The sequence below is a fragment of the Glandiceps talaboti genome, chromosome 19 (assembly GCF_964340395.1).
Source record: "Glandiceps talaboti chromosome 19, keGlaTala1.1, whole genome shotgun sequence".
NCBI lineage: Eukaryota > Metazoa > Hemichordata > Enteropneusta > Spengelidae > Glandiceps > Glandiceps talaboti.
Window position 1 is genome coordinate 15,545,377 of NC_135567.1, and position 17,429 is coordinate 15,562,805.

The 17,429-nt window shown below is 35.4% G+C and overlaps 1 protein-coding gene across 1 annotated transcript in view; it reads right to left on the reverse strand.

Annotated features, from left to right (window-relative positions):
• The window catches only part of LOC144450332 (glycine amidinotransferase, mitochondrial-like), a 39,222-nt gene extending 25,413 nt beyond the window's left edge, over positions 1–13,809 (reverse strand). The window contains exons 1-2 of the mRNA XM_078140931.1: positions 13,662–13,809; positions 7,028–7,231 (exon numbers count right to left, since the gene is read on the reverse strand). Coding sequence (XP_077997057.1) covers positions 7,028–7,231; positions 13,662–13,730 — 273 coding nt within the window. The 5' untranslated portion in view covers positions 13,731–13,809. The remainder of the gene's footprint in view (positions 1–7,027; positions 7,232–13,661) is intronic.
• Between the last annotated feature and the right edge of the window lie 3,620 nt (positions 13,810–17,429).

A 17,429-nucleotide genomic window follows, 5' to 3' on the forward strand; every position in this document is an offset into this window, starting at 1 on the left:
CTATTTCTTGCACGACTGCAAAGTTTTTTTTATTTTTCACTAAAAAGTTTACAGTGGCAGTGAAAAACTACGTGGGTCAGGTTACCAGAACTAAAATTTTTTTTCTGTCTTCTATTTTTAAAACATGTTTTGTTCCTTACTTTTTTAGTCTAGAGCTTTTTCTCATGGAGGCCTTCACATCTTTCTTTCACTATGCAGGCATCCAGACCATTTCCTATTAACATCCCTTTTCTAAATCCATTGTTTTTCCTGTTAACTACCTAACTGGGAAATTAGTGGCTAATTGAGACATATGTTTTGTTATTTAGGTAACACTTATCAGTAACTAAATAGCAGTATTCTGATTTGCACATAACTGTGAATGTTAGACATTACTTGGGTAATTATTACAACAGGCAGACAGTCTATTGTTTTAGTGTCAATTACCCAACTTAGAAAATTAGTGGTTTAAGGGGACATATGTTTTATTATTTATCTTAAACTTATCAGTAACTAAATAACAGTTTTCTGATTTGAACATAACTGTGAAAGTTAGGACCTAACTTAGAAAATTAGTGGTTTAAGGGGACATGTGTTTTGTTATTTATCTTAACCCTTTCACCACCGATTCCCGCTACAGCGGGAACGCTCTAGGGCGCCCACCGATTCCCTCTACAGCGGGAACGCCAAAGGTCATTCAACTACTACGACGTTCAAACCGTTTAACGGCAGCTATTGCTGCAAAACTTGCTGCCATAACTAGTTCCACACATGCGTATTACCCTTGTTTATATAGTCTGCCATTTTGAACACATGTTAGTGGATGGTTTTCTAGCACGATTGGAAAGACGAGCGATCGTAAATTTTGTGTGCGTTTTTCGCCAGAAAGATCGAATTACAACAACGCGGAAGTAATTAACGGCTCACGTAGCATCTCCTACGATGTCATTTTGACAACTGTCCTGAGAAATTTCCACTGAATTTTTACTCAAAAACATTGTTGAATACATCAGGTCAGTTGTGGGAACGGTATAGGCTTCAGAACTAGCACGAGGGCCGAGTGATCTACCGGCGGGGAATTCACCGTTGCCGTAGTGAAAGTTGGCAAATTGCGTAACTTGTTGACCCGTAGCATTCGTTCATACTATGGCCTTGGGGCCAGTATTTAGCTCCAAAAGTAATTATTTTGGTCATATTTCTTTGTGGTAATGTTCAATAATGAATAATACTCATACAAGTTCAATTTATACTGGTCAGTGGTACAATGTGGGCGGTAGATTACACACAATCTGAAGATTTTCCGATCACATTTTTGAATGCGTTTTTTAACGGTAAAATTCAAATTTCAACATGGCCACACCGAAAATTGTCTCCCCTAACATCGTTTGCGATGTAAATAACGGCTCTGTTCATGAAAAATTCTGTTTAATTTTGACTTTGATGGCATTTATGAATGAAAAGAGATGGCTGTGTGAACTCAATGTACTCAATGTGACGAAAACATTACCGCGACGTGGGTTCAAATTACAGGCTGCATATTTCCGTTGGTCGGTATGTGCGTCGGCAAATAAAGCCATTTTGCCCATCCGATTTTGGCGCCGATGCTACTGACTTACGGTCATTTTTTGCCGATTTCTGGCATAAATTGAGTAATAATTTTTTGTTGTTCTGCTAAATAATGAATTATATTTACAAAAAACAACTTTTCAAAAGGTATCAAGGTGACAACTTTAGATATTTTAAGACACTCATTGCCGGTGCGGCACCGTCTGACGCGTCATAATCGGATTAGTGAGCCGTTAATTAATTTCGTTCAAATTTTTACGACTCAAAATGTCATTTTCTGCCAAATTTTCGCCAATTTTGACAATTTAACCAGTAAAGAGAAATTTTGTAGGAACATAAATGTTGGTATTTTGAATTTTATTTGTAATATAAATATTTTGTTTATTTGTGATATGTCAATAAATAAACGACTTGTGTCAGTTTTATTCATATTTTATTACTTTAAGTCATATTTCGGTTGTGTTTGTGGAATTTGAATGCATGTATTTGCAAGTGTGATGTAGAGAATTTATTTTCCAATGAAATGATACCTCATTTTTAAAAAATGAGCTACTCAAAGTATTTTTATATCAATTTGATTACATAACACTCACTTTCACCTGGTGGTCAGTGAGGGGGGTGGTGGAGAACAAACATTCCCAGGGGGCAATTGGTGGTGAAAAGGTTAAACTTATCTGTAACTAAATAGCAGTTTTCTGATTTGCACATAACTGTGAATGTCAGAACCTAACTTAGAAAATTAGTGGTTTTATGGGGACATGTGTTTTGTTATTTAGGTAACACTTATCAGTAACTAAATAACAGTTTTCTGATTTGCACATAACTGTGAATGTTAGACATTACTTGGGTAATTATTACAACAGGCAGACAGTCTATTGTTTTAGCGTCAATTACCCAACTTAGAAAATTAGTGGTTTAAGGGGACATATGTTTTGTTGTTTATCTTAAAGTTATCCGTAACTAAATAGCAGTTTTCTGATTTGCACATAACTGTGAATGTCAGAACCTAACTTAGAAAATTAGTGGTTTAAGGGGACATGTGTTTTGTTATTTATCTTAAACTTATCTGTAACTAAATAGCAGTTTTCTGATTTGCACATAACTGTGAATGTCAGAACCTAACTTAGAAAATTAGTGGTTTTATGGGGACATGTGTTTTGTTATTTAGGTAACACTTATCAGTAACTAAATAACAGTTTTCTGATTTGCACATAACTGTGAATGTTAGACATTACTTGGGTAATTATTACAACAGGCAGACAGTCTATTGTTTTAGCGTCAATTACCCAACTTAGAAAATTAGTGGTTTAAGGGGACATATGTTTTGTTGTTTATCTTAAAGTTATCCGTAACTAAATAGCAGTTTTCTGATTTGCACATAACTGTGAATGTCAGAACCTAACTTAGAAAATTAGTGGTTTTATGGGGACATGTGTTTTGTTGTTTATCTTAAAGTTATCAGTAACTAAATAGCAGTTTTCTGATTTGCACATAACTGTGAATGTTAGACATTACTTGGGTAATTATTACAACAGGCAGACAGTCTATTGTGTCAATTACCCAACTTGGAAAATTAGTGGTGTTTTGTTATTTATCTTAAACTTATCAGTAACTAAATAGCACTGAGTTTTCTAATCTGCACATAACTGTAAATGTTAAAACCTAACTTAGAAACTTAGTGGTTTAATGTGCTTTGTTATCTATCTCACTTTTATCAGTAACTAAATAACAGTTTTCTGATTTGCATATATCTGAATGTTAAACAATACTGGAGTAAGGCAGACAGTCTATTTTTGGAATTTCAATTATGCAATAAGTGTTAATATGAATGTTCTCCCAGACAAAGCGACAAAGACCTATTGTAGTTTCTGAGCATCTACTTAAGATAAACATCTCATTGCAAACTACTTTATCATATAATACAACAGGGCTTGAAATTAACTTTTTTTTCTTCGACAGTCCTAGTGGGCTACCAGTTTCAGAAATTGGTAGCCCAAAGATTGTGACCTGTAGTCCGACATTCCTAAACTGAAAACAGATTTCCTCTTTTGGAAATATGTGTATTATTAAATTCCTTAGGAAATTGTTATGATTTTGAATAAATGAATAGGGTGTGAATTTGGCTTTCAAATCCATGGCACGTAGACTACTAAACATTGTATCTAGACTACCAAATTAGCAGTAGTCCAGGGCACAGACTACCAAATTAGCAGTAGTCCAGGACACATAGACTACTAAACATTGTATCTAGACTACCAAATTAGCAGTAGTCCAGGACACATAGACTACTAAACATTGTATCTAGACTACCAAATTAGCAGTAGTCCAGGACACGTAGACTACTAAACATTGTATCTAGACTATCAAATTAGCAGTAGTCCAGGACACATTGACTATTAAACATTGTATCTAGACTACCAAATTAGCAGTAGTCCAGGACACATTGACTATTAAACATTGTATCTAGACTACCAAATTAGCAGTAGTCCAAGGCACATAGACTACTAAACATTGTATCTAGACTACCAAATTAGCAGTAGTCCAGGACACACAGACTATTAAATATTGTATCTAGACTACCAAATTAGCAGTAGTTAGGACACATAGACTACTAAACATTGTATCTAGACTACCAAATTAGCAGTAGTCCAGGACACACAGACTACTAAACATTGTATCTAGACTACCAAATTAGCAGTAGTCCAGGACACTATTAAACAATGTATCTAGACTACCAAATTAGCAGTAGTCCAGGACACACAGACTACTAAACGTTGTATCTAGACTACCAAATTAGCAGTAGTCCAGGACACATAGACTACTAAACATTGTATCTAGACTACCAAATTAGCAGTAGTCCAGTACACAGACTATTAAACATTGTATCTAGACTACCAAATTAGCAGTAGTCCAGGACACGTAGACTACTAAACATTGTATCTAGACTACCAAATTAGCAGTAGTCCAGGACACATTGACTATTAAACATTGTATCTAGACTACCAAATTAGCAGTAGTCCAGGACACATTGACTACTAAACATTGTATCTAGACTACCAAATTAGCAGTAGTCCAGGACACATAGACTACTAAACATTGTATCTAGACTACCAAATTAGCAGTAGTCCAGGACACATTGACTATTAAACATTGTATCTAGACTACCAAATTAGCAGTAGTCCAGGACACATTGACTACTAAACATTGTATCTAGACTACCAAATTAGCAGTAGTCCAGGACACATAGACTATTAAACATTGTATCTAGACTACCAAATTAGCAGTAGTCCAGGACACATAGACTACTAAACATTGTATCTAGACTACCAAATTAGCAGTAGTCCAGGACACATAGACTACTAAACATTGTATCTAGACTACCAAATTAGCAGTAGTCCAGAACACATTGAATGAAGCTGCTTGTTACTTGCTTTTTATTTCTACCTTACCCCCCCCCCCCTTCCCCCCTTTCCTGGCCCCCCAGACACACACACAGAAAACAGTGAAGTCATTTTCACATATATCTTTGTTGAACAAAGAAAAATATTGGGGAATAATATCTAATATATACATATCTAATTATTTTAATTTTAAGATATGAATAGATTCTAGGTAAATAATCTTTGAATAATTACTTTTTTTCTTTCATATTCTTCTTTATTTATTAACCTCTGTACATATTACACAAATCCTTTAGATAATCCATGTAAATATCTAAATTTCATTTGCCCTGAATAGCAAATATGGAGTGTGTGTGGCCTAAAGGCTGGTTTCACATTCTTGATAATATTGATAATTTATTTGTGGGGCCAACATAAGGTGAACTTTGCCAGTGCTTGACAACATTTTAAAAGCCTTCCCTTTGCTTAATTAAATTAAATATACGGCAAGTTGAATCACACCGGATTATTTTATTTTAAAGGTCTGGATTTTCAATCCCAAGTTCTCACATATCAGTTAAAGGCCGGGGTTTCAATCCCAGGTCCTAACATTAGCGATATCTCATCTATTAAAGGGCTGGGTTTTAATGCCAGGTTCTTACATTCATATCATCTTATCATTGGAGCCATAGGGAATACATATGATTATTCTTTAGTTCTGGGCCAACTTTTTCTGTAGCTTTGTCACACAACTGCTTTTTACATCTACTGTTTAATTCTTTTTCTGAGTGGGCCTTTAAATAAGTGTTTGCATAGGAACTGAATGTATTGAAAACCCGCACATTATATATGTTAGGGTTTCAAATCCCTGACCTAACTCTAACATGTACATCATACAATGATTTAATCTCTCCCATTAGGACTGATGTAACTGTACAAATCTGCTGGTAAATACAGAGGGTCAAAGGTCAACATAGGTCAGGATAGATCAAAGGAAAGTGAATTCATTTACACATAAACCCTTTTGACAATAATTTTAAGATGTAAATAAACGATCATGAGCTCTCGCTAGCAGCACTCCTCTTAGGGATCAGTATAACCACTTAACTCTGTTCTTCACCAACTGTCGATAAATTCAAGGATATCAAGACACATCCGTTTGCAAGAGCTTTCTAACTTTTTACTATGATCTACTATTGTTCCTGTTCAGCAATATAGAACATTGCATTATATTGGATTGTGGTGCTATACAAATTCTTTTGATTGATTGATTGATTGATTGATTGATTGATTTATTTATTGATTGTACACAAGAAGTCTGGCAAAAACACAGACAGCTGCTCAGTTATAAACCACTTGCACCCCTCCCCCTCCCCCTCCCCTTCCCCCTCCAATTTTCTTTGACAATCAATACACTTCATGTCCTATTTCATAAATTCTAACTATCACATGTTTTTGCTAAGGGTAGTAAGTAGGTAAAATCTACCTGAGTTCTCCAGTCATTTTACATGGGTTCCCTACCAGTGTCTTTGCTAAGGGTAGTAAGTAGGTAAAATCTACCTGACGTTCCCCGTCATTTTACAAGGGTTCCCTGTCAGTATTTGGTAAGGTGGTAAGTAGGTAAAATCTACCTGACGTTCCCCGTCATTTTACAAGGGTTCCCTGTCAGTATTTGGTAAGGTGGTAAGTAGGTAAAATCTACCTGACTTTCCCTGTCATTTTACAAGGGTTCCCTGTCAGTATTTGGTAAGGTGGTAAGTAGGTAAAATCTACCTGACTTTCCCTGTCATTTTACAAGGGTTCCCTGTCAGTATTTGGTAAGGTGGTCGGTTAGTAAAATCTACCTGACTTTCCCCGTCATTTTACAAGGGTTCCCTGTCAGTTTGGTAAGGTGGTCGGTTAGTAAAATCTATTTGAGTTCCCTTTACTAGTAACTGAGGGTTTTCTACCAGTGTTTTTGTTGAGCGCAGTATACAACGTGCTACGATCACCTTCACTGTCTGCCAGCAAATAACTTAATTCTCGTTTTACTTCATCAACGGAATACAGGTCATGGGCAAGTCCAACGACAAGAAAACAACAACACAAATTCTCATTCTTACCTTAACTTCAACAGTGAAGGGCGGGACATGTGCGCCCTCAACACGTCCAACGATGATCTCTTCAAGCGGGTCCCATTCATTACAAGACCATACGGGACTTTCCTTAGGAACTTCCTCAGCATGGATATCCTGTGGAGCAACTTGACCCTGAGTACTCTTCGTAGTACTAACGCGAGCTATGCGACTAACCAGAGGGCGTGTCAACTGTATGAAAAGAAAGGAGACATCGTAAGAATCATATATTAACACAAGAGCTATATGACTAACCAGAGGGCGTGTCAACTGTACGAAAAGAAAAGAAACATCGTAAGATTCGTAGATTAACACGAGTGCTATGTGACTAACTAGAGAGCGTGTCAACTGTACGAAAAGAAAAGAAACATCGTAAAATTCGTAGATTAACACGAGAGCTATGTGACTAACCAGAGAGCGTGTCAACTGTACAAAAAGAAGGGAAACATCGTAAGAATTGTACATGTATGTTAACATGAGAGCTATGCAAGTCCACTGTACGAAAAGGAAATATCATAAGAATCGTATGTCCGCAAAAACTATGTGACTAACCAGAGGGCGTGTCAACTGTATGAAATGAATGGAAACATTGTAAGAATCACATGTTAATGTGAGTTATGTGATTTTGACTTTTGGCCAGCCCTGACTATTCTTAGTAGTTCTTACGCAAGCTATGCACCTAACTAGAGGGCGTATCAACTGCACAAAAGGAAACTCAGCTGACAAACCTTACAACAGTACTTTTGGTAGTAGTAACGCAAGTTATGCGACTAACCAGAGGGCATGTCAACTATTCGAAAAGAAACAGAATTGTAATATGTGAGCTATGCGATTTTGACTTCACCCCGAGTGCTGTTGGTAGTACTAACACAAGCGATGTGACTAAGTCCACAGGATGTGTCAACTGTACAAAAAGCATTTAACATATCACATTTACTCTAAACCTGCATAATATATGTATTATAGTGTTATGTATATACACACATACATACACAATCAGACACACACACATATACATACATGCATACACACACACATACATACATAACACACACATACATACATACATGCATACATACATACATACATACATACACACATACATACATACATACATACACACACACATACATACATACACATACATACACACACACATACATACATACATACATACATACATACATACATACATACACACATGTACACAGTCACATGCACACCCAAAGATAATTTGACACCAACACCTAATACAGACTGATATAATAAATCTCATTAATATACACTCACAGCATTGAGAAGATTGCAATCCTTCAGTGCATCACTAACACACTGCAATATAATTCATCCCCCACACTACTCAATCACAAGCTGTTTTGGGTGTTAATACCATTCACAGACATGCCATCCATTTTGTAGGTGTGAATACCTAGCATGCTAATTAAGATGACATATGACTCCCTAAGTTAATCAACATTATACACTATGGCATGTTTGTTTTGCTTTCAGAAACGGAAATGATATGAGGGTGAATAAACAGACTCAGACAAAAGTACTTCATATCATTCTTAAATAACTCTTGAATGGGTTCAAATCTGTAGTTGTCAAAGAATTTAGCAAGCTGATAAAATCCACAAGTTCAGTTAGTTGTCTTTTCATTTTTTCCAAAGTTGTGTTCCCCTTTACAAGTAAGATTGGACTTAAGACTAATCACAACATGCTTGTCAAAATGTCACATATATTTATGATTGTATTTCTAATTCAAACTAGAAATTATTTTCACGTCAATATTTTATAAGTACAAGTTCTTGCATCCTACAGTAATTTTCTTCCTATATCTCCAATTGTATTTCTCATTCAAACCAGAAACTGTTTTCATAAATGTCAATATTTTTCAAAACAAGTTGTTACGCTGCATCCTGCAATAATTTTCTCTGTATACCTCCAATTGTATTTCTCAATCAATCTAGAAACTATTTTTAATGATTATCAATATTTTAAACAATATCTTGCATTCTGTCATAATTTTCTCTGTATACCTCCGATTGTATTTCTCAATAAATCTAGAAATTATTTTTACAATTATCAATATTTTAAACAAGTTCTTGCATTCTGTCATAATTTTATGGTTTTGGTTTTGATTTCTATGCAAATCAAGTTTGTGCTTTTTTTTTTTTTTCCAGTTTTGTAAAGCGCATTGAGGCTGTTGCGTAATGCGCTGATAAGAATTTATTATTATTATCATAATTTTATGTTATATATCTTCTCACTAGTAGTGCATAATAACGCGTCTAACACCTGATTAGTAGTCAACACCATATTTATAAACGCAGCAACTAGACAGACAATTCACAACAGGACAATACCACCATTCAATGTAAAATGTGACCTTTGACCCTGTAGTCTGACCTTAAACACAATAGTCTCTGCCTCAGGGTTGTAACTAGGCTAGGCATGTTATGTGATATTTTAAAATACACACTGTGCCAATAATTTTATACAGGTCACTTGCAGGATTTTGAAAATTCAAATCGCAGAAGAAATGCAATATTTATCTAAAAAAAAAAAAATGTTATTCCTACAAACAAACAAACAAACAAACACACACACACACACACACACACACACACAAACAAACACACTATCAAGAAGCAAAAATGAATATTGAAAGGCTCTGGCTTCACATTTAAAAACATTATTTTTTTTTACTTCGAGAGTTGACATTTTCATTTGGAAAATTGTCATGATTTCAACAATTCTACACACTGTCCGCTTTACATCACCAAGTTTTCTAATCTACAAAATAAATATTTGATTCCTACAAATTAAACTAACAGAATGCCATGAAGTTTGTACATTATAACTAGATTTTTTTTTTTTTTTTTTTTTTTTTTCATGTGTAAGTGAGTGTCTAGTTCAGGTTTTCCATTGTTTTCCAAATGGTCTCTATGTTCTTTACTTCTTCCTATCAGATGTAAAGCCATTACAGATTGGAAGAATAGTTTTATTTTGTCTTTTTAATTTGATGTCAGTTTCTATTTCTTGTGTGACTTCACAATTTTTGCAATTTTATTTTCCTTCTTCTTGAATACATAAAAAAAGGTGTAGGGTTGGCGGTGAAAAGCTTGGTGGGGTCAGGTAACAGGAACCAAACAATTATTTTTTTTTTGGCCTTACTGAACTTCCAAGAACACAGGAAAAGGATGTAGTTCCTAGAATCTAGACAATTGAAATATCAGAAAGTTTGTACAATTTGAACAATTTAACGATTTCACTTTCTCTCCCCTTAGGGGTGAGATCAATAGTTCAATGTAGGATAAAAAACAACATTCTTTAAAATTGGCCAAAATTGAAAAATTGTTTCAGACAGCATTTATTTCAAATCAGTATGTAGTGCCGTGAATACAAAGCCAGTATGTAGTACTAGTAGTATGTAGTACTATGAATACAAAGCCAGTATGTAGTGCTATGTAGTGCTATGAATACAAAGCCAGTATGTAGTACTAGTAGTATGTAGTACTATGAATACAAAGCCAGTATGTAGTAGTATGTAGTGCTATGAATACAAAGCCAGTATATAGTAGTATGTAGTGATATGAATACATAGCCAGTATGTAGTAGTAGTATGTAGTGCTATGGATACAAAGCCAGTATGTAGTAATATGTAGTGCTATGAATACAAAGCCAGTATGTAGTAGTATGTAGTACTATGAATACAAAGCCAGTATGTAGTAGTATGTAGTGATATGAATACAAAGCCAGTATGTAGTAGTAGTATGTAGTGCTATGGATACAAAGCCAGTATGTAGTAGTATGTAGTGCTATGGATACAAAGCCAGTATGTAGTAGTATGTAGTACTATGAATACAAAGCCAGTATGTAGTAGTATGTAGTACTATGAATACAAAGCCAGTATGTAGTAGTATGTAGTGATATGAATACAAAGCCAGTATGTAGTAGTATGTAGTGCTATGGATACAAAGCCAGTATGTAGTAGTATGTAGTGATATGAATACAAAGCCAGTATGTAGTAGTATGTAGTGATATGAATACAAAGCCAGTATGTAGTAGTATGTAGTGATATGAATACAAAGCCAGTATGTAGTAGTATGTAGTGATATGAATATAAAGCCAGTATGTAGTGAGAAAAAAAATAGTTCTTTTGTTGACACTTTATTTTAGTGCCATGCATTTACCATTATAGAAAAAATTCTTCCATTTCTCAATTTGATATTTTTTTTTATATTTTTTTTTTTTAGAAATATTTGTATATAGGGTTTACGGTATAAACCATTTTTGTAGGATGAGAACTAAAATGACTTAACCTCCCCACCCTCCCCCCACCCCCCTCCAGTAAAATAATTTGGTTTTTTCATCATACACTAAACTACTCATCTCACTCCTTAATAAATGAATTTTTGAAATCTAAGTAAATATGTTGGTCCTTGGAAAACTAAACTATCACAAGAACTTAAAGTTTGTCCACTTCAAACAATTTCCCTAAAATTACTGAACTTTAAAATCTTGGAAAAACTGTTGCATTCCTAGGAAACTAACCTACTATGAAACCCTAAACTTTGAAAATTCTGAACAACTGCCTCCATTAATTACCCAACTCTCAACTCTACAAAAAAAAACCACGTTATGTTCCAAGAAACTAACTACCAGAACACCATAACGTTTGGAAACGTTTTCTTATTTTGTTTTTATCAGTGATTTGTGATCTAGGTCTACGGTAGCCATAACAACAATCATGGCCATACATAAAATTTAATTCGTTGGGCGGTATTGTACGATCATAAACATTAGTTTGGAACGTGATGACTATAGACTCCTGTGCACTTGTAAAAAACTCTCCTATTGGTCAGTCTGGCCTTCATGATGAATACAACAAGCTGTTTGATTGGATGATGAGTTTTATGAGAAACAGACCCTGTAACTCCAGACAGACAGACAGACAGACTAACATGGTGCTGGCAATTTGCACCCATGACAAAAGAGCAAGTTTTATTGACGAATAACTTGACGACTTTTTCACTTCAGGCTCTAGTCTGATAAGAATATTCCATTTTGGATTTTTTATCAGCAAACTCTTACAATTATAGGACAGTATTAATAACACTGTTTGAACATAAATTTCAAACTATAGTAAATCTGACAATATTGAAAAATTACAAAAATATTCAGTTATTTTGAGGGGTATAAACAAGGCAATAAGCACTTAAAAAAACAGCGTATCTTATGAATTTTGACATTTAAAAGGCTATATTACTAGCTAAATTGCAACCCCCCTCCCCCCAACACAAAGATGGGGGGGGGGGGGTAATATTGCTACCTGTATTCACTCATGAGTCATGTGCTTACAAATGCGAACATGTTATTTATAATACAGTAATGTACAAAGTTGTTCTTTGCAGACGGTATTGAAATATTTGACAAAATTTTTAATAAAATTTTGCAACAACTTTGAATTGATGATTTTTGTTGACACCCCCCCCCCCCCCCAGAGAACTACGCGCGGTATAAATTGCTACATTTTACATTTTCAATGCTACTTTGAGCGGAGCTGCTACACAAGCTGGCGCGAAACGACGAAGACGAGAAAAAAAAATAACACGAGGTAATGTTGTTCGTCTTGTTGTAATTGTAGGGACCTAAAAACGTCGAAAAGTAACCCTGGGAACTCCGACAATGTTCGGAGATATATTGTAAAGTAATATCGATTTCACTGACACAATCTTTTGTTTTTGAAATCGTAAAAAAGACCGACTTATTGAAACTTATACGACCAGGTTAATTAAACATTTATACATCGCCATGATAACAATGATTTCGCGCCAGAAATGTGTGCGGTCGAAAATCGCAAACAATGAAATTTTCCAATTTTCCAAAAAAAAAAACGTATAAAATGCATTTCCGAGAGTCAAATTACGAAATACATTAGTAAGTATATGAATGCCACTCGCCGACAGGAGTTCGCGTTTTAGTAAACGTAAAACAAGCGGTCGAAAGGAAACAAAAGGTACGTTTGACGTTTAAAACCTTCGGTTCCCCATTTCGATTTATTTGCTTTGCGTAACCTAATATCGATCGAATTGTGTCCTTTGCTTGCGAGTCTGCGTCACATAGTTGGGAAGCTTCTAACGGTTGCTCTTGGACAACTCACTCTTTTTAGGGAGCAAAAACTATAAATTTCACGGTAACAATGTATTTTGTCAAAGATATGACAGTTCTCACATATTCCATTAAATTACGTGAACTTAGATGAACCCGCTGAATGAAACTAGTCGGCTGAAACGGAATGCTTTTTAGACCCCAAAATGTAGATCTGTCGGGAAATGCTTTTAATTAATTTTGCGATGAAATCTTGTAGCTAGAAAAGACCTTTGGAAAACATATCAATATACTAACTGAGGTCTAAAGCAAGGGAGATATCATCTCGATGCTGAGAGGCTTTGCGGGGCATACTACAATACTGATAGCAAACTAGACATTATAGTATTTCGACTGTGCACGTTTACAAATATCCGTCGAGTTGTTCGCTTCTCAGAGATTGAAAAAAAAAACTGATAAAATAATGAAAATCGTTAACAACGTTTGAAAAATAAACATAAATACTAACCATTCCGAGAAGATGGGCAGCTTCTCTCCCTCTGCAGCCACCACGGAAAGCACGGATGCGCAACATCATCGAGAAATTTTTGGTGAAATTGTGAGAGACGATACAACACACACCATGTGAAGTACACTGAAGAATATTATTAGTTACGACACTGATACAAGTCACCCCTCTGAAAATCTCCGATGATGTCATCAGTAATATGACCGCTGATTGGCTCAGACCTGAACAGTCTCAAATATCATTGGTCGTTGATTAAATGAACCAATTTATTATTTGGCTCTTCCATTAACTGTCTGCACTCCATAATGCACATTACATTATGTACCCTGATTATGTATGTGGCGATGTTGTGAACTCGCGTACCTCAAACATACATACAATTGTGTGCACGTGTTCCTACAATTTTTCAAACATTTTAACAGGAAAACGACGAAAATAACGTTCGTCGATAATAAACGGAAAAGTATTTTTGCCGCGACTTTATAGCTACAACTGTTTTGGTAAAGAACGTGAGGTGATCTCGTATTTGGGACAGTCTGTTCTTCAGCGATCAAGGTCAAATTTCAATGTCAATGTCAAATTGCGCGTGTCTACGTCTGGCGAAGAATACTTTAACATACTCGGGGATTTTTTACGAATAAAAACTAAACCATCAAAAATCATTATATTTGAAGCTTTTTGCAAAGAAATATTGTGTGTCAACCCATCATTGGAGTAGGCAGTCCTGGTTTACACGATCGCACATAAAAATGATATTAACGACCGTCCAAAGGACAAAAGATAACGGCGTCACCCATAACAGTTTAACACGTTCTGCACGTAAGCCTCTCGGCCCGTGGCCCATATCCGGGGAACAAGTACAAATACAAATGACCCGCTTTGCGATATTTGCTTTAATTTTCACCATCTTTATTTTGGTAAATTCGATCTCAATTGTTATTTCACCATATTTTAACATATACCCCAAACCTCTCTATCTTCGTCAAATACGAGTGTAACCTTGGCAACCACGTGACAGATACATAAAGGCTTTGGCCTTGCACCACACGACATATTGATGGCCATTCTGCTATCATATCGACTTGCGAAGGATGTCTGAAAATCTATCAGACCTACCTTGTAAGCGAGGTTGGGGGGACGTGATGTTGTAAGGGTACGTGGGCATATACACTGCAAAAAATGTTAAACTTCAAATCACACGATTTCCAGTCTCGCGAGGTTGCCTAGACACGTATATAAACACCAAAATTTTGACCGAAATTTATAATTGATTGTTATTTACGTGAGTTTGGACCAAAATAAATAGGAACGTTCTAAAAATTTCCTCAAATACGATTATTTTTGTCGAAATATTTTGGCGGGAAAAGACAGAGCTTTAGGTTATCACGGTCTTACTTTCCTATCAAAGCACACGATGACGTCACAGTATAATACTCACGACAGATGTACACAACTACGCTTGAATGGGGTGACCTTCAAGGTAGGTTTATCGTGTTTATCTTAAAATAAAATAAAATATCGGATATCGTAATTTTAGGTCAATGTGTACAATGTAGGTTCAGGTATCCATGGTTTCCTGAGACAATGAACTCATTTATATTGGTTATAGAATTCCATATATAGAACTCCATACAAACTCAACTGTTATCATAGTACTTATACAAAGAATTCGTGTGTACCCTGCGATTGATTCAAGTCGGATACAAGGGGAACAAATTGCGCCCTCGTACGTCGTCTGTCGAGTAACGCACAATACAAGCGTATGTGTTTGTGCACAAAGGTTATCCAAGGTCAACTGTACTTTACTCGAGTGTATATATCATTGTCCTGGTATGATGTAAACGGGGGATTGTGAGGGAAGGGGAGGGGAGGGGAGGGGGTGTTAAAACTGAATTAATTTTACATGTAAAATACCTTCCAATATAATTCTGTACAGTTTGATGTACATGTACTTGAATAAAGCACGTGTTATTTTTGTCGTTCAATTACGTCATTTTTAGGTGTCTTAGTTTTAAAGGCGAACAAGCTGAGTTTTACGTATTCGGGTGTATTTTTACTACTGATTTAAAGATACTCACAGTTACGTTTTCTACTAACTGAAGTATATTTACCCACCACTTTCCATTGAATACTGTGTATAGAAGTTGCGAATGACGTAGACAATGGTATAAATTCCATATTTTCTGTTCGACGAACAACTTGGTTTGTGCGTTGTGAAATGGGTTAGGTCATGGTTGCTTGTGTGTGTGTGTGTGTGTGTGTGTGTGTGTGTGTGTCTGTGTGTGTGTGTGTGTCTTTTACTTCATTAGTTGCAAAGAAATTATCAATCTCAGCGAGCCAACTGAATACATTTTCCAAATCACCAAATCAACCGGAACCATCCGCAATCCTCAATCACACCGTGACGAACAAATTACCGATTCCACTTTGAATTATTAAACTCATGCTCGACACGCACCAATGCATCACAACGACATATTCTGAATTTGTTCATTTTAGTTCGTCCTTTCAACATACAACTACAGACATCAGATCGTGGACGAATGGAACCTGTTACAAACAGGGAAAGTAAACAACTGAATTGGATTAATAACACTTGACACAGTATGTTGGAAGTACATAGACTTGTATTACATTCCATCCTTTGATAAGAACAGTTTTATGGCCACTTTACATAATAGTTCACATTCACAAACACATTTCCAGTTCTTAACATTTCATATCATGTAAAGAGACCATAAATTTTATCTAATGGTGAAATGTAATACAAATGTTCCAACATGCTGATCCAAGTTTATGTTCCCTGTTTAACCCTTTCATTCCTAGAGATGACATTGGCATAAATAGAAACTTGATTGTAAGAACATTTTCTAAAATTTAAGAATATTACTTCATTGGGAAGTAATATTTCTTGAATTCTGGTCTAAAATAAAGTTGATCTTTTTCCAAAAATTACAGAGAAACAAGAATTTTTGTTCAAAAATTTTGGCGGGAAAGTTTCTAGTCCTGAAAGGGTTAATTTGTACCAACAGGTTCACTTCGAATTCGTCCATAGTCTGATGTCAGCAGTTGTAATATTTTCCCTGGAGAAATAGATTAAGCACATTGTATTTATTGTGAGTTGTTAGGTACATAATTCCCCTATTTTTTTGTACATGCTGTTTATTATTAGTACAGAATGTTTACCCGCCAGAATAAACAAGCACAATTTTGAAATCTTTTAGCAAAAATTTCTGTACATTTCAAAGAATTCCATTTTAGGCCGAATCCGATTGGTCCCGGGAGTTTTTATCGCCAAAAAGAATTTCAATTTGTTGGTGTTTTTGTTAAATTTTGTGAACATCTGGACTCTATTTTAGAGTGAAATCATAATAATGTACAATGACGTCATGAATATTCTAATTTATGCAAGATATATATGGGTCTCTTATAATTATAGTCAACACTCGTCCAATGCTGTGTCAGTACAGAAACACAAGACTCTCTCACCAGTCCTCGGGAGCATCGCAAAAAGGGATATTTTTTGTGTATGTACCGATATGTACAGCATAATTATTGAACTTGAATATACATGACTTGTATGTATGTATGTATGTATGTATGTATGTATGTATGTATGTATGTATGTATGTATGTATGTATGTATGTATGTATGTATGTATGTATGTATGTATGTATACATACCGGATCTATGCAGTAAAATCTGCCGTACAGATTAAAAAGAAACACGGAAAATGCAATCGAATTATCAAGACATATCTACGTAAG